This window comes from Protomyctophum parallelum (genome assembly GCF_964188405.1).
Source record: "Protomyctophum parallelum genome assembly, chromosome: 1".
In the NCBI taxonomy this organism is placed as follows: domain Eukaryota; kingdom Metazoa; phylum Chordata; class Actinopteri; order Myctophiformes; family Myctophidae; genus Protomyctophum; species Protomyctophum parallelum.
In genome coordinates this window covers 73,604,115-73,631,614 of record NC_139697.1, presented here as the reverse complement: position 1 = coordinate 73,631,614, position 27,500 = coordinate 73,604,115, and the positions used below count along the sequence as shown (strand labels likewise).

The window sequence follows — 27,500 nt, the reverse complement described above, 5'->3', positions numbered from 1 at the left end:
TTTACAATCTGGATACACACTGCCTGTGTGTGTGGGGTGGGTGGGGGGACATTTGTAACAATAAGAATACAGTAGTTTGCATGTTCCATACAGTATACTGTACATTATAATGACACATTTACTACTGTGTGTGGGTGTATGTGTGCATGTGTGTCACTCTGCACGAGTGTTTTTCCACCGGGTGTCTCTCTTTGTCCGTCGTGATCCGAGAGCCTGTGTGCGTGTTATCAAGCTGTGTGAGTCTCTGCAGTGCGTGCGTGCGTGTGTGTGTGTGTGTGTGTGTGTGTGTGTGTGTGTGTGTGTGTGTGTGTGTGTGTGTGTGTGTGTGTGTGTGTGTGTGTGTGTGTGTGTGTGTGTGTGTGTGTGTGTGTGTGTGTGTGTGTGTGTGTGAGCGCGCGTGCATATTCTCTTTTGCATGTGTGCTAAGCTATAAATAACAACTAGCGGATGGAGGGATGTAACGGAATGCTAATGACATGAAACAGGATGCTGAACGGAAGACACAGTGCAATTAAAAGACATTTACATGGTGACACATTTAGCATTTAGGATGTTCTTATAACCAGAGAGATTTGGTGAGACTTATTAGAGACCTTGGTAGGGGTTTAGCATTCGTACGTGTCACTTTGACAGTCTGTTGAGAATGTGTTGGCGTACACACATTATTATCCTGTGTTGTGCATTCACAGTTAGAGATGTCTGGCGACGGCAGCCCTATTATCCGCTGTTTCAATGGGCTCACGAATTAAACAGATTTTCTGCTTATCTTTGTCTCTCCTGCTAGCTAGCGAGGTGAGGTGCCGAGTCTCATACCGTGCCGAATGCTTTTTCTTGAATCCTCGTCAATATTAAACAGTTGGACCCCAATTGTATTGCCTGCTGTCGTTATCAGTTGTTAGCGGTTGTGACGAATGCATTGGATTAAGATGCTTAAAATATATCTAATAATGGATTGAAGTTGGACCTCAAAGAATGTGCAGGTGGAAGCGCTCGGGTGGCGCAGTGGTACAGACAGTAGCTGTCCACCTCCACGGATCCGAGTCTGGTGGTTCGAATTCACTGCGTGTTCGAGGGTGGGAAGCCACATACTCCTACGGGCTGGGGGTGGCAACTGGTACTGGGGCAGTGTTGGCCGTGAGGATCGGGCGAGGGCTCCACGTCCTCTCGGTGGGGGCTCCTCACTGGCAGGTGACAAGCAGTGACAACACACAGTAATGTGTGCATGGGGACGAATCGATTGCCATATACTGTAATACCGTAATAACTAAATTGGGGATTAAAAAAAAGATTGAGAAAGGCATGGAGAATTGCGGCAAGAGATTTGAAAAGCTGTGTGGGAGTGGTGGGAGTGAACAAAGGCGAGACAGGCAAAAATGATTCCTCTCCACACCAGTATGTGGAGAGGATTCTTTGTCAACTTAAGGGACTGGTTCATGTGAAACCTAAAACGTCCAGCATTCGCTTCGTTCCCACGCCAAACTCGAATGAGCCACGTAATGGCTGGGGGGCATACGTTAGTCCGACGTACCAATAGTCCGACATACATGTCCGGTTAAGACTCTGCCGTGGCTTCCCCATGTGGTTAGGGTTAGGGGTAGGGTTAGTAATGTTGGTTTATTGGGACATCGGACTAACGCTACGTATAAACACCCTAATGGCTCAATGTTACTCCTACGTTCATCGTACTGGAGACAAGGTACTACGGTACGGTACTAAAAGTCGAACGCGAGGATGTAAACTTTCTTTCTTCTGATGGGAGAGCTACGTAGCTAGAGACATCTGCGGAAGCTTGATTACAAGCACAATAATCAGGATCAGCGTTTCTTGTCGCATCACAAGTTTACAGGTGTAAAGATAAAGGGAAGTGGATGATTTGTTTTTAAAATGATAAATAAATAAAGGTGTGTGTGTGTGTGTGTGTGTGTGTGTGTGTGCGTGTGTGTGTGTGTGTGTGTGTGTGTGTGTGTGTGTGTGTGTGTGTGTGTGTGTGTGTGTGTGTGTGTGTGTCTGCGTGTGTGTGTGTGTGTGTGTGTGTGTGTGTGTGTGTGTGTGTGTGTATATATATTTGCATTTTTATGCAATGTACAATTTTAGGCATTTTAGCAGACGCTCTTATATCCCGAGTTACTTACAAGTGTGAGATCAGAGTGAGCCGAGTAAACATCAATGCTGTGGTGAACAAACAACAAGGGAGGAACACGCTGCCATTATCCTGCAATGTATCTCTCCACATGGAAACAACACGAGAATATGTTCGAAAGGCAGCCCAGATTGCAACATTCTAAATGGAAAACCATGGGACTGGATATTGGAAACAAACACGATGTGTAAAACTAAGGAAGTAGAAGGTCACTCTCGTGATGGGTTTGGCAGGATTCTGAGGCAGCGCAGAGGCAGAGATGTTTCTGCAACATGCTACTGTAAATGGAGAACCATGGGACTCGATACTGAAAACATGATTAAGTATGTGTGATTCTGTGGAAGTAAAAAGGTCACTCTTATGATGGGGTTATAGGCACTAAAATGGTTGTGTTGCCAATTGCCACTAGTTAAAGGGATATTTCACTTTCAAACATTTTTAGGGTGATTTTAACTACTACTCTGGCTTCTGTGAACCTAGACAGTTTTTAAGTTGCTTGATTCAGTATTTAGATATTTGATATTAATTTTACCAATATGCCAATACCAATTTTTGCAATACGCTTCACAAGATCCTGCTATGCATGATGGGATAGCTAGATTAGTAGAGAGCACATATAATAGTTCTATCTCTGAATGTGAGCCATTCAAGTGGTGATTTCTCTGGTTAAGGTTTTTTATTTCACTTCAGTTCTATAAGCTATAAATATAGTTCCAAAACTATTCACTCAGTCTAATTAACCAATATCTCATTCTCTCTCAATATCTCTTTTGTTATGAGTTTCTGCTTTCAAATGACATGAAAAAAACAAAAATAGCAATAACAAAATCACATAATGTTGGATTCTTCCCCATGGAATTAATACGGTCATGCAATCTCCTTCGGGCAGATCTACTGCTACACCTGAAATGCTCACTCGTTACAATACAATAATAAGCCCTGGATTATCAAATCACTTAAACATGCCCATTAATCAGAAGAACAGGGCTCGTTATGAGGGAGATAATAAGGCACATAAAGGAGGAGTTGGTAGCTACGATCAGGCCTGAAAGTAGAGCAGGAGGGTGATCTGGATAATGGGTGTTTAACATGGATGGTTTGGAATGAAATCAGTTCCAGGGTTTTGGATGCAGAACAAAGGAGAGTGTTACAAAGAAGCCTGGTACCGAATTGGCCCGAAGGCTTATAACCAATTTCTACTGGAGGTTTGACAACTTTGATTTTAATGATGAGCTTTCTAGGTTTAGAAATCTCTGTCGGGCAGAAACCTCCCATAACTCGTCGTCGTCGTAAAATAAAGTCCTACTAGATCATACAGCGCCACACAAACACATCAAAAGTAGCCGATCCGTAAGCTTGTGGTGCATTGTGAGCTTGCCGATCTGCTTTTTAATTGAAATCATGAAAAGTAACAGTTTTGGACATATGAGGTTTTCCCCCTACAAAGACGATATGCAGTGTTGCCAGATTTTGCGAGAGGAATAAAGCAACCACATCTATTAAAACAAGCCCAAAAGAACAACAAGGCCACATGAGCACAAGAATACATGAAACTATATACTATTTGAGTTCGCATTGCGACGTGTTGCTTGTAGGTCTAATATTTTCCCTTTATAGAAATACTCTTTTGAAACATTTTAACAACTAAAATCTTGGACGGGGGTCCCTGGCACAACATATTTTAAGATGGGGAGTCCACAGACAAATTAATGCGGGGGTCCTTGACATGAAATTGTTTCGGAGCCACTGGTTTAAACAACATTAGGAAGATAGTCCAAATCAGCAACAACTACACTTTAGAAACAATAAGCGAAGCGACGTGTTTTGCGCTTGCGGTTGAGCAGTTTGAGCAATATGATTCCTGAAGTAACAGTTTGGGTTTCCACCCGGCCCAGACTATATACAAGTGTACTTTAGCACTTAAACCCAACAGTATATATTTTGTTGTACATTAAATAGTGGAAATAGCTGATCGTATTGTGTGTGTACTTGTAGATCAGCTATTTTGGCCAGTGTTAGTCCATGTTCGACTAATGGAACATTCATCCATTTTTGCTGAATGGGCAATTATTCATAGATCTTTACAAGATGTTCATCTTTTTTTTCCTTCTCTGAATGTTGTTCTTTTTTTACTTGATGTTTAGCCAATTTTACCTAAGTATAAAACTAAGTATGTTGATGGCTCAGTAATTGTGAGTCTTCTGCAGGGTGTGGAACAAGATCAGCACCAGTCCTTGATTCATTTGTTAACTTCAAACAACTTTATTAATCCCTCCAGGGGCAATTATCAGCTTGAAATAGATAAACACAGTAACACACAAGGACAAACAAACAAAAACAACTCCAATGAGCTAAAGTGGAATAAAATGATCTTAAACATTCCCAACAGTAACAAGGTAAAAATAAATGAGAAAGAATAAAATAAGAAATAAATACCCACATTCCCCAAAAGGAAATGCATGTATTTATTTAATTCAGCCTAACCAGAAGCATCGGGTGGAAACCTCATACATGTACAATTTAGGCATTTGGCAGATGCTCTTAAACCAGAGCAATTAACAGTAAACAAGAACAAAAACATGGTAATAAATCAAATACATCACAATAGTCCTCATGGATCATTATGTAAGCTAAGAACCTAACAGTGGAATATCTATGAAACTATACGTATACACTATAGCAGAGGTGCCCACACTTTTTTGACTTGAGAGCTACTTTCAAAACGACCAGCTCAACAAGATATACCCACCCAAAAGAACTATCATCCCATTGCTGAAAATAGTTAAACAATGTACTTGAGGGGGCTTTTATAGGCTACTTATAAGACAAACGCACATGGAATGGGAAATAGAGGGGGAAAATGTAAATGGTAGGGTTTATCTTTTTGGTATTTGACTTTGTAATGCTACTGATTGTATGCAACAATTTGAAAACAAAGTATTGCATTGCTGACAGGCCCTTTTTGATGTCAATCAATCAAGTCACCTCAAGTCACCTCAAGTCATCTCAGGTCATCTCAAGCGGCAGATGCAAAAATCGTTTTTTATATTAAAATTATATATTTTTTTAGGGGCATGTCATGTGGTCTACCTGCAAAGCCTTTGTGATCTACTGGTAGATCGTGATCTACCTTTTGGGCACCGCTGCACTATAGAGTAGGGTTTAATATTTTCCCGGATTTGGCTCATTTTAATTCCCGGGAATTTGCGGACCTTTTCCCGGGCTCCCGCGGGAATTCCCGTCAGAAAAAAAACAAAAGAGAAGAAAAAAAAAGTTCCCACCAAAATGCATTTATATGTATAGATACTTCATATGTTCAATAGAATTGATATTTTTTGGTTGAAAACGTTTTATTTGAACGAAATATGAACATATAGCCTGCAATAAAATAATGTTATAGGCCTACTACGCTATTCAGAAAACGTGACGGTGACACTTTCACCCTTTGAGCAGTGGTGCTGGGTCCCCTTCTCCACTGCAGAGAATTTGATCATCCCGCTTTGTACTTTATGAAAAGTCCGATTAGGTGTTAAAATAGCCAGCACGGCCAGTACGCAGCACAGCACACTGATGATTAGTGATTATTAGAGAGAGAGAGAGAGAGAGAGAGAGAGAGAGAGAGAGAGGGGCTGCGTGCTGGTGGTTACTATATAAAACAAATTGTAGCCTATACTCATCTTTGTTTGTGTTCCGTTTCACGTTATTGCTGACTGCTGAGTGACGCACACATGCAGGCAAAAGCCAAAAGGGGTTTAGAAGTGACAATGTCCATCACAGGGAAAGGAAACTCCTCGCTCCGTCAGTAAAACCCTCCTTTTAATACTCTGGGTAAAACACACTTCTCAGTTCTCACAGAGACTGATTAGGCTAAATGATTGACAAGTGCAGCAGCTTTGTCAATCTTTAGTTTTTGCCAACGGCTGATTCGGTCTGGCTTATTAGCCAGGCTATAGCAGCTTTGGGAGCGTGCCTGAAGATGTCCAACACAGTTCTGGAGAGAGTGACTCGGTGCTTGTCCAGCGCAGACAGGAAATTATACGTTCTCCTCTCCCGTTCCCGTTGCAGCCCTTGAGTGTGATCCATAATTCCATATAAACATCAAACATGTTTGAAAATGATGGGAGGGTTCAGATTGGACATTTGAGCACTCATAGATCAGCTGGGGAAAGAACGTGCACTGTGTGAAAACTCCTTTAGTGTAATTTCTAACAAGAAAAAACAACACCTACGGGATGACGGGTCCCGAAGAAATTTTCGGTCGGGAATTTGCGTGCCCTATACCCGGGAGGCCCGTAATCCCGGGATCCCGGCATTAAACCCTACTATAGAGTGCTATGTCTACATAAAATGCTATCTACAGTAAGTTACTAAGTTTAGCTTTTGCGTGTAAGGTCGCTGAGGCTAGGGCAAGTGCTACGTGCTAAGATGGAGTTTGAAGAGGTGAGTTTTCAGACGGCGGAAGATTGGGAGTGAGTCTGCAGTTCTAATTGCAATAGGAAGTACAGTTTTAGAGCCAGAAGAGAGAAGAGTTTGGGGCGTGTGGAGCGTGTTTAGTGAAGGTACTTCCAGCTTCCCTGCGTTGGCTGATCTGAGCGTGTGGGAGGGTTTGTAGGGTCCAATCAGACTTGCGAGATATGGGGGTGCCATACCTTTGGTTGTTTTGAAGGTCAGAACAGTACTAGTAGTAGACGTGAGCCAATTGAGGGTGCGAAGAAGGGGGGAGACATGTGAGAATTTTGGCTGGTTGAATACCAAGTGAGCTGCGGCATTTTGGATCATTTGGAGATGCTTAAGTGCGCATGCATGCTGGTAGGCCAGTAAGGAGGGAGCTGTATGTCCAAAACTGTTACTTTTCATGATTCAAATTCGAAAATAGCAGATCTACAACCTCAAAATGCATCACTTGTCGCCACTTTTCGAGCTTGTAGATCTGCTACTGCTGCTACTTTTGTGTGACAATGTAGTGTGATCAAGTAGGGCGTTCATTTACGGGAAAAAACACAAAAAGTTGAAATATGGAGATACATGCAGTAAGAGACTTCTGCCCGACAACTGATATCAGAAGCCGAGGCATGCATTTTTCTCCCCCATCCTCCCCAGCAAACCCAACCCTGATTTTTAACAATGCATGCATGCATTTTTACAATGAGGCTGTGAAACCAACAGATAGAAGGAAATCTCAGACAAAAATGGAGGAATATGGAGGTGCGTGACAAAAGAATAATGTACTTTCCGTTGAAGGAGGTAAAGTCTCTGATGTGTCCGCTTCACAACACACCATGACAACAGCCTCTGTGTTCAACAGCAATTTTTTTCAACACATAAACTTTAATAACTGGTGTGACCAAAGTCTTTCATCTAAATAAATGGAGGCTTAACACCAAAGAAATGCTTATTTGTGTGTGTGTGTGTGTGTGTGTGTGTGTGTGTGTGTGTGTGTGTGTGTGTGTGTGTGTGTGTGTGTGTGTGTGTGTGTGTGTGTGTGTGTGTGTGTGATTAAGGGTGAGTCAAGGTAGGCTATAGAAATAACAGTATTTGGGCAAAATCCATATTCAAACTTTTTGTGTTTAAAAACTAACTTGAACATACTACAGCAGGGGTCCTCAACTAGAAATGATGAAGGTCCACAAATAATTTTTTGAATAAGACCGAGGTCCGGTCCCATGCGCGGCGTCCATCGGAGAGCGGGGCTCTATGCCCGTTTAGTATGGTCAAGCCAAGCTTATACAAATCATATCGCCTTCCACCCAACCAATAATGGGGTGCAGAGTGCAGGCCCGGAGTGGAACTCCAAATCAGGCCGGGAGTTATACGCCCTGGCAGGCCACACTGCGCGCGCGCATAGCACGCGCCAGAATTTTGGGGGCCCTTGGGGGACATTTTGGGGGCCTTTGCAGCAATTTCACATGAGAAATGTACCATCTGATGTTATTTATATTATTAACAAAAAAAAAAAAAAAAAGGTTTTTCTTTTTTTTTTGGTGGTCCGCAAAGAGGTGGTCCGCGGTCCGGTCGCGGACCGCGGTCCGCCAGTTGGGTACCCCTGTACTACAGCATCACACAAAAGTAGCAGATCCACAAGCTGGAAACGCGGCGCATAGCATCGCCTTAGGGGCTTGTATGATCTGCAACTTTTATTGGTTTTTTTAAAGGACCTATAACATAAAATTCAACTTTTTCAATTTCTTTTGTGTTTTTGGGGCTCCCATGTGTGTTTTCTATCCCCACAAATAACCAATTTTGAACAATCAGGCCTTCATGTCATATGGGTGTTTTAATGGAAATTGCTCTCAGAAACAGCTCGACTGATTTTGGCCTCATCGTGATGTCATCAATGTCACCCTTCTTTGTATAATTCCTCCTTTTCTTCAGTCTTCAGTTGCAAATTTGCATTTCCACTTTGTTTACAATGTCCACCATTGTTGATTTTCCAAGCTGGCATGGAATGGAAACAAGCCTGGTTTTATCTAGCATGAGTATTATAATGACTCAAATATTAAATAATCTGCATATCAGCACCCTCTCCACCTCAGGACAGTGTGGTACTGCAGCTAAAACTGCTTTCAAAGTCAAGAAAGAATTGACAAGGCCTGGTTATATCAGAGTGGTGATTGAGGCTCAAACCATTAGAAATAACTTTGAGGGACATAGACAATATGATTATTAAATATTAAAAGCAGTTTTAAAATGCATGTTATTTGCCCTTTAATTAGTAAAAAGTAACACTACGGTAGTACTTTTAGACAAAATAACGTCTTTAACCACTTGAACCCTGGCGTCTCTATTCTGTTGTAATATGTAATAAACATTCTTCAACAATAGGGAAACCTATCAAAGTTAATGACTGAAGGAGAGATGTTGGGAGGCATCAGATAGAGAGAGAAAAGGATGTTTTTTTTTGCTTGATATGATAGGACAACTTCAACAGTCTGACCTGGAGGGATAAGCTGAAGCAAACAGGAAGATGAAAACCGCAGGGATATGACCTCCCAGAGTCAGTGACCTTTACAGAACATTCACAGTACATGGCTAGCAGGGAAGGAACAGAACGGAGGGAGCCTATAGGGCAGGAAACCAGAATTAAAAGTGACATTCTGATAGAAAAAATAAGTGTGTGTGTGTGTGTGTGTGTGTGTGTGTGTGTGTGTGTGTGTGTGTGTGTGTGTGTGTGTGTGTGTGTGTGTGTGTGTGTGTGTGTGTGCGCGTGCGAGCGAGCGAGCGTGTGCGCTTGTGTGTGTCTGTCTCATTCTTTCTCTCGTTCCACATTCTCTCTATCTCTCTGTAAACTTGATGCTAGAATGTTTGACTATATTTCAGTCTCTCTTTCCCTTTCTATCTATCTGTGAACATGATGCTATAGCATACTTGACCATTTCTCTCCGGTCTCTCTCTTTCTCTCTCTCTTTCGATCTCTTCTTTGTGAACATGATTCTATAATTATAGCATCCTCGACCATTTCTCTCTCCAGACAGGGCAGCCTGTCAGCTCTTACCTCCATTACTTTCAGCTTCTCCTGCCTCTCCGTGCTTCTTCACCTCTGAACCTGTGATTGGCTGCCGGGCAGCAGCAGTTAATAGTCATAGAACATGTGCTGTGATTGGATGCCAGGCAGCAGCAGTTATTATAGTCTCTGGGTCGCAAAACAGGAGAAAAACAAACTTTTCAAAACAACCGTTCCAGTAAAAATAAAATCCAATCTCTACCGTAGCTACGACTTAATCTTTAATTAAATCTTTATGGGGATTTCTTTTTAATTATTCATAGATTTTTGGTTAGGTTTGATGTTTTCTCAGTTATTGTGTGGAATTGACTACGTGTTTGTTTTCTTTTGTTTGTTGAGGCACTCTGATATATCTCTGTCGGGTGGAAACCAAACTCTTTTTCAGGATAAAAAAATAAATAACTAGATAAAGTGCCAATCGGCACAGGTCTCCACCAGGATTCTTCCTCAGCCTAGTGGGAATATGCGTGCACAGTTTCATCGCAATCGGCCATTTGCTACTCCTGGAAACTGTAGGAGCCAATCGTGGCCAATCAGGATGGAATATGAGAAATCAAACAAACCTGTCTTGATCACATGACTATGGAGATCATGTGTACCGATTTGCGTGAAATTTGGATAAAATGTGAAGGAGTAATAATAGAAAATGTGTTTTACATATGTCGGCCTCCTGGTGGCGCTATAAAGAGCAGATGTGAAAAATTCCAGGCAAAGGTTTTTCCTTGGCCTCTAGGGAGTTGGCATACAAAGTTATCCACAGATCCGTGCAGTTAGAGGTAAAAAGTAAAAACACTTTTGGGCCAGTTATAGCGCCACCTTGAGGCTGAGTTGAAATTGTTCATGTGGCATTTCGTCCTCGGCCTAGTGGGAATGTGGGTGCACAATTTCACGGAAATCACGCGATGTGTTCATGATTTGCAGCATTTTGTTTGAAACTGAGCACTCCTGTGAATTTTGGAAGCCAATCTTAACCAATCAGGATGGAGTCTGAGAAATGTGAAAGACCGGTTTGGTTGAATGGCTCTAGAGAGACTGTGTACCAATTTGCGTGATGTTTGGACAAAATCTGTAGGTGTACTGTGCAAAAACTTGTTTTGCACAAAGCGGCCTCCTGGTGGCGCTATAACAGGCTGTTCTGGAAAGTTTGGGGCAGAGGTTCATGGTTGGCATCCAGGGAGTGTGTGTGCAAAATTTGGCATCGACCGGGTTAACGGTGGCCGAGATTAGCTGCTCACGGACGGACGGACGGACGGACACACGGACACACGGACACACGGACGGACGGAGTGCAAAACATACTCTCCCCCATGCCTTCGGCTGGTGGAGACAATAATATATATAGCTTTAGTAGTGTAGTATGTTGGCATTAAAATACACAAAAAGTTAAATTATGGAGATAAGAGATTTCTGCCTGACTATATTGATATGATGTAGTAGCCGGTGCTGCTTAGCACCTATACTGTAGTGTAGGCTATGGGTATGGGTGGTGCATAATGTATCATCAATGTAGTTATTTAATGAGCTTTGGCTAAATGGCTGTTATTTTATAGCTGTAGTTACTGTAGTATAACTGTCTTGCACGATTCAAGGAGAGGAAAGAGTTTCTCGAAAATAGTACTCAAGTGGATGTACAGCAGTAAATATCACTGATGTCAGTGAGCACTATTTGTTCTTGTTATATAGTTATATTTGTATATAGTTATATAGCACTATTTGGCTTATACAGTATACTGTCACTCTAGATGAAGACACCTCTATCTGTGAAATATTATCGTTATTCCAATATCCAATACCAGATCTCATATCACAATATGGATGATAATATGGAACATATTGCCCAGACCTAGCACTCGACTGCCCTCAGCGAGGAGGACCCATTGTGACGCACTGTGGCCAGACGGCACCGCGGCCACCCCACTAATTCCATCTGTTGAAATCCAGCCACCTCGTCTGAGGCGGCGCGTGCTCGGAGCCAAGGCCTGTGTCATGAGCTCAGTGGGCGGAGCCAAGGCCTGTGTCATGAGCTCAGTGGGCGGAGCCAAGGCCTGTGTCATGAGCTCAGTGGGCGGAGCCAAGGCCTGTGTCATGAGCTCAGTGGGCGGAGCCAAGGCCTGTGTCATGAGCTCAGTGGGCGGAGCCAAGGCCTGTGTCATGAGCTCAGTGGGCGGAGCCAAGGCCTGTGTCATGAGCTCAGTGGGCGGAGCCAAGGCCTGTGTCATGAGCTCAGTGGGCGGAGCCAAGGCCTGTGTCATGAGCTCAGTGGGGTTTACGAGCATAGATATTATAGAAAGCTAGATGGCTCACCCACGCTCTGGCCAAAGCGATATTAGCCAGATGAAGCTGGACTGAGAGCGAGCAGAGAGAGGGAACAGCAGTGATACTATAGCCAGATGAAGCTGGACTGAGAGCGAGCAGAGAGAGGGAACAGCAGTGATACTATAGCCAGATGAAGCTGGACTGAGAGCGAGCAGAGAGAGGGAACAGCAGTGATACTATAGCCAGATGAAGCTGGACTGAGAGCGAGCAGAGAGAGGGAACAGCAGTGATACTATAGCCAGATGAAGCTGGACTGAGAGCGAGCAGAGAGAGGGAACAGCAGTGATACTATAGCCAGATGAAGCTGGACTGAGAGCGAGCAGAGAGAGGGAACAGCAGTGATACTATAGCCAGATGAAGCTGGACTGAGAGCGAGCAGAGAGAGGGAACAGCAGTGATACTATAGCCAGATGAAGCTGGACAGAGCTAGCAGAGAGAGGGAACAGCAGTGATACTATAGCCAGATGAAGCTGGACAGAGCGAGCAGAGAGCGGGAACAGCAGTGATACTATAGCCAGATGAAGCTGGACAGAGCGAGCAGAGAGAGGGAACAGCAGTGATACTATAGCCAGATGAAGCTGGACAGAGCGAGCAGAGAGAGGGAACAGCAGTGATACTATAGCCAGATGAAGCTGGACAGAGCGAGCAGAGAGAGGGAGCCAGCCTTTCTAAATGTCAGCTCTGGGAGCGGAGCTGCTCAGATGAGACTGGGCTGCTCCAGGCGCTGTTACAATGGGGGGGAGAAAAACACATGCAGCTGGCAGAACATCAGCTCCTTCCTGAGGGGGGGGGGGGGGGGGCTGCTGTCGTCAATGAAACAAACAGTCTTTTGCCCCCCCCACCCCCTCCCCCCCAAACATGAGATTTGTTGTTGTTCTGCCACAGTCAGGTGTCTCTAGCACCATGTCGTTATATGGTCCGTCTCCCTCTCAACCTGTGGCCATGTGCAGGCTGGGCCCCAGATATTTGACAAAACACTTTGAGAGGAAATGCCCTTCTTTATATATGGTACCTACTATTTACAGTGTCTTTAATGATAATACAACATTAATTATATAAAGTGGTACCAATAAAATAAAAGTATAATACGCTAAGTTCCATTGATCCGAGGTGGAACCAGATTGTGTGCCAGTGATGTTGTGCACCATATAATAGCAGTTTGCAGTGCAAAGTGTCGTGACCTTGTAGAGCTTGTAGATCTGCTAGTTTTTAATTAGAATTCTGAAAATGTACCGTTTTGGACATATGATGATTCATAGTTTGGGAGTATGCATAGGGTATGGGATATTTCTTTTGTGCATACTCCATCATTTTGTAGTATTCTGTGAGATGAGAGAGGATAGAGGTATATAGGGTGAGAGCAAGACGAAGAAACAATTACATATACAGTAGTATTTATTTGTCATATCTCTAGTTTTTGTTTAGTTTTCATCAGTGAAAAAGGCAGTCAACGAACATCTTTCGTCCACGTTTTAGTCGAGGAAATGAACACTGCCTAACACTGTGTGTGTGTGTGTGTGTGTGTGTGTGTGTGTGTGTATGTTCCTCCAGGTCCAGCTGTCTCTCTACACCTACCTGTCGTCAGAGTTCATCGGCACGGCAACCATCTACACCACCATCCGGCGCGTGGGCACCGTGCTGCAGCTCATGCACACGCTCAAGTACTACTACTGGGCCCACAACCCCCTGGAGGGGAGCGGCATCACCCCCAAAGGCCTGGGTACGTGACCGCACACACACACCACACACACACACACACACACACACACTCACTCAGTACGTGACCGTACGCACACACATATAGCATGCATTTGTCAATGCACTCTGATGGGGGAATAAACTGAGGACGGAACGGCACCGTACCGCGGGCGGAGCGGAACGGAAGCAGCTCGTTGGCTCCATCGACAATTTGTGCTTCCAGCAGGGAGTTCCGTATTTTATGTCTTTTGTCTCCTCTGAAGGTGAGGCGAAGGGCTGCGTAACCCCAGCGTACACGCGGAAAAATAGAGCACTTTCATGGGGAAAAAAAACCATGTGTAGAGCGTACGTACAACCTGCACACCGCACTCGCACTCGGTGTAGCCTCGTTCCATTGAGTGGCAGCGTACCGTTGCGGACTCCCGCAGCCAATTCCGCGCCTAGTGTAGCCCAGAGTGTAGTCAGAGTGTATGAATGGAACCCATCACCCCCAAAGGCCTTGGTACGTGACCATACAGTACATACACACAAACACACACACATGTCCTTGAGGGGGTCTCCAGCTAAATGATCGATAGTGCCAGTACTGGGAACTGACAGGATCTGTAACTCTGAGAGTGTACGAGTGGAACCCATCCGTAGACTCTCAGAGTTAAATGAACAGGGAGAATTTGATAGTGTAGATTGCACCAAACTAGGATCAATGGCCCCATAATGCAGGGGTCTTGAATGTTTTTCAAGCCAAGGACCGTTTAAGAACCATCCATTTGTGTTGCAGGTTAAACATAGATAGCTTCATTGCATCAGTGTAGTGTAAATTCATATTTTTTGTTCATTTCAGACATTTAACCACTTAAACCTGCAATACTTAGAACTTGATTTGCTCCTACACCAAACCTCTTAACACTTGAGTGTCTGTGAGGTCGGCTTATGTAGGGAAAGCCGGTTTGAAAAGGTGGGTTTTGAGTGTGCTTTTGAACTTTTCGAAGGTGGGGGCAGCTCTGATGTGAGTTGGGAGTGAGTTCCAAAGAGAAGGGGCGGCCACTGCAAAGGCCCTGTCTCCCCAAGTTCGTTTGTTGGATTTGTGGGGTTCCAGTTGGTTGGCAATGCTTGACCTGAGGGAGTGAGAGGGGACATGGCGGTTGATGAGTTCAGAGAGGTAGTGGGGGGCCTGGTTGTTGAGGGTTTTGTAGGTGATGGTGAGTATTTTGAAATCAATTCTGGACTTGACTGGGAGCCAGTGGAGTTCACGGAGGATGGGTGTGAAGTAGTCAGTCAGTGGACAAGACTGTCCAAGATCCAAAATCTGACCCAAAATTCAGTCGGGCTCTAGTTCCAATAACACATACACTTCATCCCTGTTATAAAGTTGACGGTTGATTGGCTTAGTTGGAAAACTTGTGTTCCCAAAATGAGATAAGTACATTAAAAAAACTAGACGATATTTGTATTGGTTTTAATTAGCAGGTTAGAGTTATTGAGCAATGGAAATTGTTTCTTTAATATGACTGTATAGTTTGAAAATGGTGTATTGAAAAAATACAATAATAAACTGGAGGATTTAAAGATAGAATTATCTCTGCTTATCTCAAGAAAGTTTTAAATGGGGTTATTATTACTGCTACACACACGCGCGTGCACACGGCACGCGCACACACACACTGTGGGTGTCACAGAAAGGTATTACTTGGTCCGTTAAAATGGATAATGTGCATTAATGCTGCAGTCTGGAACTTATTTCAATCAATAAAAGGTTATTTTAACCAATCTCGTACGGTAGAGTATGTTCATAAATGAACAATGAATAACATGGTAGAGTATGATAATAAATGAACAATGAATAACATGGTATAGACTAGTATGTTCATAAATGAACAATGAACATGGTAGAGTATGATAATAAATGAACAATGAATAACATGGTATAGACTAGTATGTTCATAAATGAACAATGAACATGGTAGAGTATGATAATAAATGAATAATGAATAACATGGAACAGCTGCAGTCAGTCAGTGGTTGGAGGAGGTGGTCTCCCTTGGACGCCTACTGGCTGACAAGTAGTGGTGGAAAGTAACTAAGTACATTTACTCAAGTACCGGTATTTGTACTTTACTTGAGTGTTTCCAATTGCCAATACTTTTACTTCTACTCCACTACATCTCATAGGAAAATAATATTTTACCTCACTACATTTATTTGAAAACTTTAGTTACTAGTTACTTTGCAGATTTTGATTATTATGACAAAACATACATTAACCACTTCAGTCCTATACATTTTGGCCATTTGAAAATAGCCGATCTACAAGCTCACAATGTGTCGCATCGCGACACATTGTGAGCTTGTAGATCGGCTATTTAAAAAATATGTTTATACATTTGAAAACTTGAAATGGCACTTTCTGCATTATGGGTACTTTTACTTTTAGTACATTAAGTATACATTTTGATGCCCATACTTTTTTTTTTGTGCCTTCATTGATAGTGTCAAGTGAAGATAGACAGGAAAGAGGGAGAGAGAGAAGGGGAGAGACATGCAGTAAAGGTCATCATGAACGGGACTCAAACACGCGAGGCCAGAGCCTACTGTATATGTGGCATGCGCCTGGACCACTAGGCCAACGGGCGCCCCATGCCCATACTTTTGAATTCTGGACTATTACTTGTAACAGAGTAGTTCTATATTGCGGTATTGATACTTTTACTTAGGTAAAAACTAGTACTAGTACTGAGTACTTTTTTCCAACACTGTGTGAAGCTCAATGTGCAGTATCTCCCCCTGGCCGAGACGCTATGCACAGCAGCCATATTGGAAAGAAATTGGACCTCTTCTTCCTTATTTCCTTCTCATGTACTATATTATTACCAATGATACTAATAAAAGGCTCCGTTCCATTTAGCAGAGTGGTTCTCAAAACTTTAATTTCAATGACGCCCATACTGTAACTCTGAGAGTGTACAAATGGCTAAATGATCGATAGTTATAGATACCAAATGGCCCATTACAGGTCTGCAGGAGGACAATTACAGGACTACACACAATGGGAGCCATGATTTTGTACACTGTCAGAGTCAAATCAACGCTGAGGATGTTACACAATAGATTGGGGGCTCCAGAGATTACAAATCCTATCAAATTGGGGTCTCTCTGGCCTCGACGCGTATCAATATAGGGGTCCTTGAAATTGGACTGGGCTGAGAATAACCCAGGTCCACTCTAAAGCGCTTAAAAGCCATTGACTTTAATCAACCCTGCTACTCTGTCTGTCCAGAGACTCTCCTCCTGCACTGTGCCTATCACAGTGCATCCTGCGTTTCCCGGGCAACAGACCGCTTTGACTGACACGACGTGAGAGGGGAGCGTTGGGGGGAATAGTAATGAAACGGCTGTCTGCCTGTCAGTGTTGCCAGGTCCGCTTATTTTAAGCGACTATGGGCTTTTTTTTTTTTTAAGTCGCTTGTAAATATTGGTAGTTGCGGGTTGGGTTTTTTGGGGGATTGTGTCCAAGTGTAGTTGCTTATGCTTGCTTCCTGATTTAGTTTAACCACGTGGTTCTTAAAGGTTTTCATGCCAATAAGGACCCCCAGATTAATATGTATTTGTCCGCAGACTAACATCTGAAGATATTTTGTGTCAAGGACGTGTTGTGAGCTTGTAGATTGAAATATTACACAAGCCATTATTGGCACGCCAGTGATGTGCAGGAACGAGGCGGAGCTCGCAAAGCAAATCACGAGACCCTGTCTGATCAGCACAGCTGTCATGCTCATTTGAAGCACGGGTAGATAGCTATTTCAAACAAATTAGATTGCTTCGTCAGAACTACCTGTTGTATGACTGTAGATGGTGCAATTAATGTATATGGCGCCTTTATCCAAGGCGCGTCACATAGATTGTGCATCACATTCACCCATTCAAACACACACATTCATACACTGATGGCGGCGGAAACCATGCAAGGCACCAACCAGCACATCAGGAGCAATTAGGGGTTAAGTGTCTTGCTCAAGGACACTTCGACACTAACTCTGGGGGAGCCCGGGTTCGAACTGGCAACCTTGCGGTTGCCATCCAGCCACTCTACCCCTGAGCCACCGCCGCTCCATAGACCCCATAGATTTTCATAGACCTGGCTGCCTATTTCTCTCACAAGATCTGGCAACACTGCTCGCTGTGTGCTTGGCTGTAGCAGCCAGGCTGCATGCCTGCCTGCCGAACAGACTGCCCCACCCCCGTCCTCATGTAAATAAATATATAATAATAATAATTAGCTGCAATTAACCCCGGCCATGTATGCATTAATGGCCTTCTGAAGGCCATGGTTCCCTCATGGGGTTTTCTTGTCATGGTCGTTTGGGTGCATGCCATATACATATGGTAATCAGTGAGATATATTTACATGGTAGAGAAATATTTTATCTCTGCCCAGTGTGTGTGTGTGTGTGTGTGTGTGTGTGTGTGTGTGTGTGTGTGTGTGTGTGTGTGTGTGCGTGCGTGTCTCTTTTGAAAAGGAGGTGCTCCAATCTCACTTTTGTCAGGCATAAAACTTTTTTTTTCTTCTTTTTTACATTTGTATGACCTACTATATACTACCCACTTCATCGTGAAAGCGTGTTGCACAAAAGTATAGTGCAAATAGCAGATCCACAAGCTTACCAGGCATTGCATCAGGACTTGTTGTGAGCTATTGGCTGGGATATTTTCACTATTTTAAAAATGTTTTTAAAGTTATAATAATAAGAAGAAAGTTTTGGACATACCGGCGTAAAATATTTTTATATTTTTTATGTCCCTGACTAGTCTCACATACTACTATGCATGCACGTCACACGTCATATTCTTGGTGCACGCTGACAGCAGGCCAAGGACCGCAATTATGGAATATTAATTCAATTTAGCCAATGACATCCATGTAATTTCTTATAAATGTATCAAGGTTCAAGGTTCAAGGTTTCTTTATTTTGTCTCCCGAAGGAGAAATTTGTCTTGGACCCCAAGGACCCGCACTGCAGCATACCAATACAATTGACTCGTACAACATTTAAATACCACACACCCTCTGGACAAAGAAATACTATTTGAGAAATGGTTGTATAATATGATTGTGGATGTCCCTAAATAATAATAATTTAAAAAAAATACCACACACACCAACATACCTAGTGCAAAAAGGAGAAGAACAACATCCTCAAAACCTTTTACCCCTACCCTGTCTGCACTCTGTAAAGGACTCTGTTCATCATCGCAGAGCAATCATCTACATTCATAAACGTTGACAACGTTGACTGAGTAGTTATTATCGGGGCATGCCTCCTGGCATGCGCTCTACTGAGTGCACCGTTCAAGCGTAACATTGGGATAAATTTTGATTAACATTTTGAATGTTTATCTGCATTAAGGAATCTCGAGCTTGAATCTACTCTAGCCTTAGGGGCCGTGTCCACAGCGAACGCCTTTTGAGCTGAGGAGCGCTTTGGATATCATGTTCACATCGCGTACACACACTGGATATCATGTTCACATCACTTACACACACTGTGGATATCATGTTCACATCACTTACACACACTGTGGATATCATGTTCACATCACTCACACACTGTGGATATCATGTTCACATCACTTACACACACTGTGGATATCATGTTCACATCACTTACACACACTGTGGATATCATGTTCACATCACTTACACACTGAATATCATGTTCACATCACTTACACACACTGGATATCATGTTCACATCACTTACACACACTATGGATATCATGTTCACATCACTTACACACTGGATATCATGTTCACATCACTTACACACACTGTGGATATCATGTTCACATCACTTACACACACTGTGGATATCATGTTCACATCACTTACACACACTGTGGATATCATGTTCACATCACTTACACACACTGTGGATATCATGTTCACATCACTTACACACACTGTGGATATCATGTTCACATCACTCACACACTGGATATCATGTTCACATCACTCACACACTGTGGATATCATGTTCACATCACTTACACACACTGTGGATATCATGTTCACATCACTTACACACACTGGATATCATGTTCACATCACTCACACACACTGTGGATATCATGTTCACATCACTTACACACTGGATATCATGTTCACATCACTCACACACACTGTGGATATCATGTTCACATCACTTACACACTGGATATCATGTTCACATCACTCACACACACTGTGGATATCATGTTCACATCACTTACACACACTGTGGATATCATGTTCACATCACTCACACACACTGTGGATATCATGTTCACATCACTTACACACTGGATATCATGTTCACATCACTTACACACACTGTGGATATCATGTCCACATCACTCACACACAGTGTGATGCTCACACTGTTCCAACCAAAAAACGGCGGGCGCCAGGAGCGCTGAAGCACGATGGTCGTCGCTGGGAAGAGGAAGTGCATGCGGACGACGGGCGTGTTTTAGCTGAGAGGGAATTTATGAAAATCGTGCACTTGGTGACAAGTTTTGGATATTTGGCATGGTGTTAGGTATGGGCATAAGGTTTTCCGAGTTGGGCTCGCCCCCTAATGGTCCGTTTGCAATGAATGCAATAGTAGATACTGTAGGTCAGTATATGGTTGAAACCCCAAATAACTGATACAAGATATTTATGATTGGGTACAGTATGCTAAATCAGGGGTTCTCAACCTGTGAAAAAAAGTTTTGCAACTGAATGGCTGGAGAGTTTACAGAGTTACAGTTTTGTGCATGCATAAACTTTCCTTAATGATTATATCTGGTTTCTCTATTCATTTATGATATATTTTCTCGATTATTAATTCAGTCAGTTTGTATTGGTGGTGGGGAGGGGTGCGCGGTGGGGTGGGGCGGAGCGGGGTCGCGAGACATGGCCGAAGCATTTCCGGGGGTCCACAGCCAAGAATGTTGTTTTTGCTATTTAATATTCAAATATTTTTGTTGGAAGAAATAACTTCAGGAAAGGCATAACTTTCAAGATGGTGTCCAAGAATGACCTTCAAAGCTTTAGGAGAGACACACTAAACGGAGAGACCGGATTATTATTATTATAGAGACACGCTGAACGGAGAGACCGGATTATTATTATTATAGAGACACACTGAACGGAGAGACCGGATTATTATTATTATAGAGACACACTGAACGGAGAGACCGGATTATTATTATATTATTATAGAGACACACTGAACGGAGAGACCGGATTATTATTATTATAGAGACACACTGAACGGAGAGACCGGATTATTATTATTATAGAGACACGCTGAACGGAGAGACCAGATTATTATTATTATAGAGACACACTGAACGGAGAGACCGGATTATTATTATTATAGAGACACACTGAACGGAGAGACCAGATTATTATTATTATAGAGACACGCTGAACGGAGAGACCAGATTATTATTATATTATTATAGAGACACACTGAACGGAGAGACCAGATTATTATTATTATAGAGACACACTGAACGGAGAGACCAGATTATTATTATATTATTATAGAGACACACTGAACGGAGAGACCAGATTATTATTATATTATTATAGAGACACACTGAACGGAGAGACCAGATTATTATTATTATAGAGACACACTGAACGGAGAGACCAGATTATTATTATTATAGAGACACACTGAACGGAGAGACCAGATTATTATTATAGAGACACACTGAACGGAGAGACCAGATTATTATTATATTATTATAGAGACACGCTGAACGGAGAGACCAGATTATTATTATATTATTATAGAGACACACTGAACGGAGAGACCAGATTATTATTATATTATTATAGAGACACGCTGAACAGAGAGACCAGATTATTATTATAGAGACACACTGAACGGAGAGACCAGATTATTATTAGTCCGGTTCCTTATGTAATTTTGTAGGCTTTAGACGGAGATTTTTAAAACTATATATTTTTGGAAACCTTATAGCCTAACGAATCAGAAAAGGTTTGTTGCCATTTTTTTCGAGGTCGGTAAAGCGGCCATCTTGGAACTTTAAAAATGGCTACTTTCAAAAACGAATTTCTCAATATCTCGCCTACTAAATGACCTAAAATCAAGATTGCAGTGGTTAAATCTACATTTTTGGGGGCAAGGAATCCAATGGAGCCGACTACATTGTAAATGAGACATGTATGGGTGGGTATTTTGCATTTTTACATGATCAAATGGTATTATTCTGGTAATCTGGATATGTATATATCTTCCAAACAATGGAATATTTCACAAACACTTTATCACATCTCTCAAAAGACAGGAGACAACTTGAATCAAGACAAAGGGACCTTTAATCAAGAACTTAACAAAAAAATCACACCTGTGTGAAGTGAGGGGCGCTCTTGTCATCGTACATCATCATGATGTAGTACACTATGACATCATCAGACACTATGACGTAAAATTCTCAATTCAGGACAAAGTTTGTGAACATACACTAAAAGCTGGACCTAGGAGGGGATAGTGCCCCTCAAAAATCCAACATATCCCATAATATCTGTACATTGAACGTTCAATGAACTCTAACAAACATGTCCAACATAATATCCATCAAAATATAATATAAATATAAAAAACATAACAAAATGTACAATCTCTCATTGTCTGTTGTTGTTGAAAAACACAGGCTGTTGATTCTACATAAGCTAATCTCCATCATTTTCATTGTCATCACTGTCACTTGCATATGTGAGTCTTCCTCATTCTGGCAGTCAGAGCTACACTGACAGAGTTCTGTGCAGGGGAGCCCGACTGAATTGCATGAACATCTGTGTGAAGAGCAGTCTGCTTTACACTGACATCTGACCATCTCAATGATGGATTCTGGTGCAGGGAGGAGCTCAGTTGTGACTGGTTTCAGCTGGCCGTCCTTGTCCTTGTGGTAGCCGTTCTGTAGTGGGTCAAGGAACACTTGCTGAGCGATGTCAGCCTGACCCCACACGCTGGCCTGGATATGGGCCCTTAGGACATGCTGCTTGAGGGCACCAAGTGTGGGTGGAAGCTTCTCACTTTCTGCCATGTGTTTGCAGAAAAGATGCCACCTCAGTTCAGGGATATTGTCGATGTTGATCCCTTTCGGAGAGTATGCAGTGCAAACAAACGTCGCTAATCGAGAATGAAGATCCTCTGTCACTTTCCTAGTCTGTGAAAGCATTTGAAGAGCCTTAACGGCATGGTCATCTGCTTTTAGGTAGATGCTCAGCCAGGTAGCTTTGCCTATTCTAGAAAAGCGCCCTGTGTTGTCTGCTCCTGTAAATGCATGAAACGCTGGTGTCTGCTTCTTCGTGGTTGTTGCCTTCAAAGTACAATCCACTGTTGCTCTCAGTGTGACCTGCAGCAGAAGCGATGACAAGCTTGGGGGACTCTTGGCTGTATTCAATGGTCTTTGATGCCAGATCCGCTTTTGTTTGGTCATGTGAAAGTAAGCGGCTCATTGGAATGTTCTTGATGCTTGTGTCGTCCCTGATTTGATATTGAATTGGATCCTTTCCTTTTCTCTCTTGTGATGTGCTTCAAAGAATCAGCCTTGTAGGTATCAAAAACCAGAATCACCTCATCGTAGTCTCTGGTTAGGGACATCAGTCTACCGTAGAACCATACACTTAAATCTTTTACTGTGACTACTGTTGGTGGCTTCTTTGTCAGCTTTTGGACAACCACCATCCCATCCAATCAAATCATCAAATCAGGGACGACACAAGCATCAAGAACATTCCAATGAGCCGCTTACTTTCACATGACCAAACAAAAGCGGATCTGACAGAGTATCTGGCATCAAAGACCATTGAATACAGCCAAGAGTCCCCCAAGCTTGTCATCGCTTCTGCTGCAGGTCACACTGAGAGCAACAGTGGATTGGACAGATGCAGTTCTGGCTTCACGTCGCAACCTTTCCAGTGCACAGCTCATGTTCTTCTCCCCGGACACAGATGTACTTGTGTTGGTTGTTGCAAATTATGAAATCCTGCTGCAAAATACGTCTGTTTCCATGGTATCTGGGATTTTGGAAGTGAAGCCAATATGGAATGCTCTTGGTGCAGATCGAGCAAAAGCTTTGCCAGCGTTTCATGCATTTACAGGAGCAGACAACACAGGGCGCTTTTCTAGAATAGGCAAAGCTACCTGGCTGAGCATCTACCTAAAAGCAGATGACCATGCCGTTAAGGCTCTTCAAATGCTTTCACAGACTAGGAAAGTGACAGAGGATCTTCATTCTCGATTAGCGACGTTTGTTTGCACTGCATACTCTCCGAAAGGGATCAAAATTGACAATATCCCTGAACTGAGGTGGCATCTTTTCTGCAAACACATGGCAGAAAGTGAGAAGCTTCCACCCACACTTGGTGCCCTCAAGCAGCATGTCCTATAAGGGCCCATATCCAGGCCAGCGTGTGGGGTCAGGCTGACATCGCTCAGCAAGTGTTCCTTGACCCATTACAGAACGGCTACCACAAGGACAAGGACGGCCAGCTGAAACCAGTCACAACTGAGCTCCTCCCTGCACCAGAATCCATCATTGAGATGGTCAGATGTCAGTGTAAAGCAGACTGCTCTTCACACAGATGTTCGTGCAATTCAGTCGGGCTCCCCTGCACAGAACTCTGTCAGTGTAGCTCTGACTGCCAGAATGAGGAAGACTCACATATGCAAGTGACAGTGATGACAATGAAAATGATGGAGATTAGCTTATGTAGACTCAACAGCCTGTGTTTTTCAACAACAACAGACAATGAGAGATTGTACATTTTGTTATGTTTTTTATATTTATATTATATTTTGATGGATATTATGTTGGACATGTTTGTTAGAGTTCATTGAACGTTCAATGTACAGATATTATGGGATATGTTGGATTTTTGAGGGGCACTATCCCCTCCTAGGTCCAGCTTTTAGTGTATGTTCACAAACTTTGTCCTGAATTGAGAATTTTACGTCATAGTGTCTGATGATGTCATAGTGTACTACGTCATGATGATGTACGATGACAAGAGCGCCCCTCACTTCACACAGGTGTGATTTTTTTGTTAAGTTCTTGATTAAAGGTCCCTTTGTCTTGATTCAAGTTGTCTCCTGTCTTTTGAGAGATGTGATAAAGTGTTTGTGAAATATTCCATTGTTTGGAAGATATACATATCCAGATTACCAGAATAATACCATTTGATCATGTAAAAATGCAAAATACCCACCCATACATGTCTCATTTACAATGTAGTCGGCTCCAGTGGATTCCTTGCCCCCAAAAATGTAGATTTAACCACTGCAATCTTGATTTTAGGTCATTTAGTAGGCAAGATATTGAGAAATTCGTTTTTGAAAGTAGCCATTTTTAAAGTTCCAAGATGGCCGCTTTACCGACCTCGAAAAAAATGGCAACAAACATTTTCTGATTCATTAGGCTATAAGGTTTCCAAAAATATATAGTTTTAAAAATCTCCGTCTAAAGCCTACAAACTCATTTGGCTGACCATAAGGAACTGCACTATTATAGAGACACACTGAACGGAGAGACCAGATTATTATTATATTATTATAGAGACACACTGAACGGAGAGACCGGATTATTATTATATTATTATAGAGACACACTGAACGGAGAGACCGGATTATTATTATATTATTATAGAGACACGCTGAACGGAGAGACCAGATTATTATTATTATAGAGACACACTGAACGGAGAGACCAGATTATTATTATATTATTATAGAGACACACTGAACGGAGAGACCAGATTATTATTATATTATTATAGAGACACACTGAACGGAGAGACCAGATTATTATTATATTATTATAGAGACACACTGAACGGAGAGACCAGATTATTATTATATTATTATAGAGACACGCTGAACGGAGAGACCAGATTATTATTATATTATTATAGAGACACACTGAACGGAGAGACCAGATTATTATTATTATAGAGACACACTGAACGGAGAGACCAGATTATTATTATTATAGAGACACACTGAACGGAGAGACCGGATTATTATTATATTATTATAGAGACACACTGAACGGAGAGACCGGATTATTATTATATTATTATAGAGACACACTGAACGGAGAGACCGGATTATTATTATATTATTATAGAGACACGCTGAACGGAGAGACCAGATTATTATTATTATAGAGACACACTGAACGGAGAGACCAGATTATTATTATATTATTATAGAGACACACTGAACGGAGAGACCAGATTATTATTATATTATTATAGAGACACACTGAACGGAGAGACCAGATTATTATTATATTATTATAGAGACACACTGAACGGAGAGACCAGATTATTATTATATTATTATAGAGACACACTGAACGGAGAGACCAGATTATTATTATATTATTATAGAGACACGCTGAACGGAGAGACCAGATTATTATTATATTATTATAGAGACACACTGAACGGAGAGACCAGATTATTATTATTATAGAGACACACTGAACGGAGAGACCAGATTATTATTATTATAGAGACACACTGAACGGAGAGACCAGATTATTATTATATTATTATAGAGACACACTGAACGGAGAGACCGGATTATTATTATATTATTAAAGAGACACACTGAACGGAGAGACCGGATTATTATTATATTATTATAGAGACACGCTGAACGGAGAGACCAGATTATTATTATTATAGAGACACACTGAACGGAGAGACCAGATTATTATTATATTATTATAGAGACACACTGAACGGAGAGACCAGATTATTATTATATTATTATAGAGACACACTGAACGGAGAGACCAGATTATTATTATATTATTATAGAGACACGCTGAACGGAGAGACCAGATTATTATTATATTATTATAGAGACACACTGAACGGAGAGACCAGATTATTATTATATTATTATAGAGACACGCTGAACGGAGAGACCAGATTATTATTATATTATTATAGAGACACGCTGAACAGAGAGACCGGATTATTATTATTATAGAGACACGCTGAACGGAGAGACCGGATTATTATTATATTATTAAAGAGACACACTGAACGGAGAGACCGGATTATTATTATTATAGAGACACACTGAACGGAGAGACCGGATTATTATTATATTATTATAGAGACACACTGAACGGAGAGACCAGATTATTATTATATTATTATAGAGACACACTGAACGGAGAGACCGGATTATTATTATATTATTATAGAGACACGCTGAACGGAGAGACCAGATTATTATTATTATAGAGACACACTGAACGGAGAGACCAGATTATTATTATATTATTATAGAGACACACTGAACGGAGAGACCAGATTATTATTATTATAGAGACACACTGAACGGAGAGACCAGATTATTATTATTATTATTATAGAGACACGCTGAACGGAGAGACCAGATTATTATTATTATAGAGACACACTGAACGGAGAGACCAGATTATTATTATATTATTATAGAGACACACTGAACGGAGAGACCAGATTATTATTATATTATTATAGAGACACACTGAACGGAGAGACCGGATTATTATTATATTATTATAGAGACACACTGAACGGAGAGACCGGATTATTATTATATTATTAAAGAGACACACTGAACGGAGAGACCGGATTATTATTATTATAGAGACACGCTGAACGGAGAGACCGGATTATTATTATATTATTAAAGAGACACACTGAACGGAGAGACCGGATTATTATTATTATAGAGACACACTGAACGGAGAGACCGGATTATTATTATATTATTATAGAGACAC

The 27,500-nt window shown here is 41.9% G+C and overlaps 1 protein-coding gene across 1 annotated transcript in view; it reads left to right on the top strand.

The window, feature by feature from the left end:
- The window catches only part of LOC310860265 (neurobeachin-like), a gene marked incomplete at its 5' end in the record, with an annotated part of 223,075 nt that overhangs the window by 105,209 nt on the left and 90,366 nt on the right, over window positions 1-27,500 (top strand). The window contains 1 exon segment of the mRNA XM_083767079.1: window positions 13,509-13,677. Coding sequence (XP_083623205.1) covers window positions 13,509-13,677 — 169 coding nt within the window.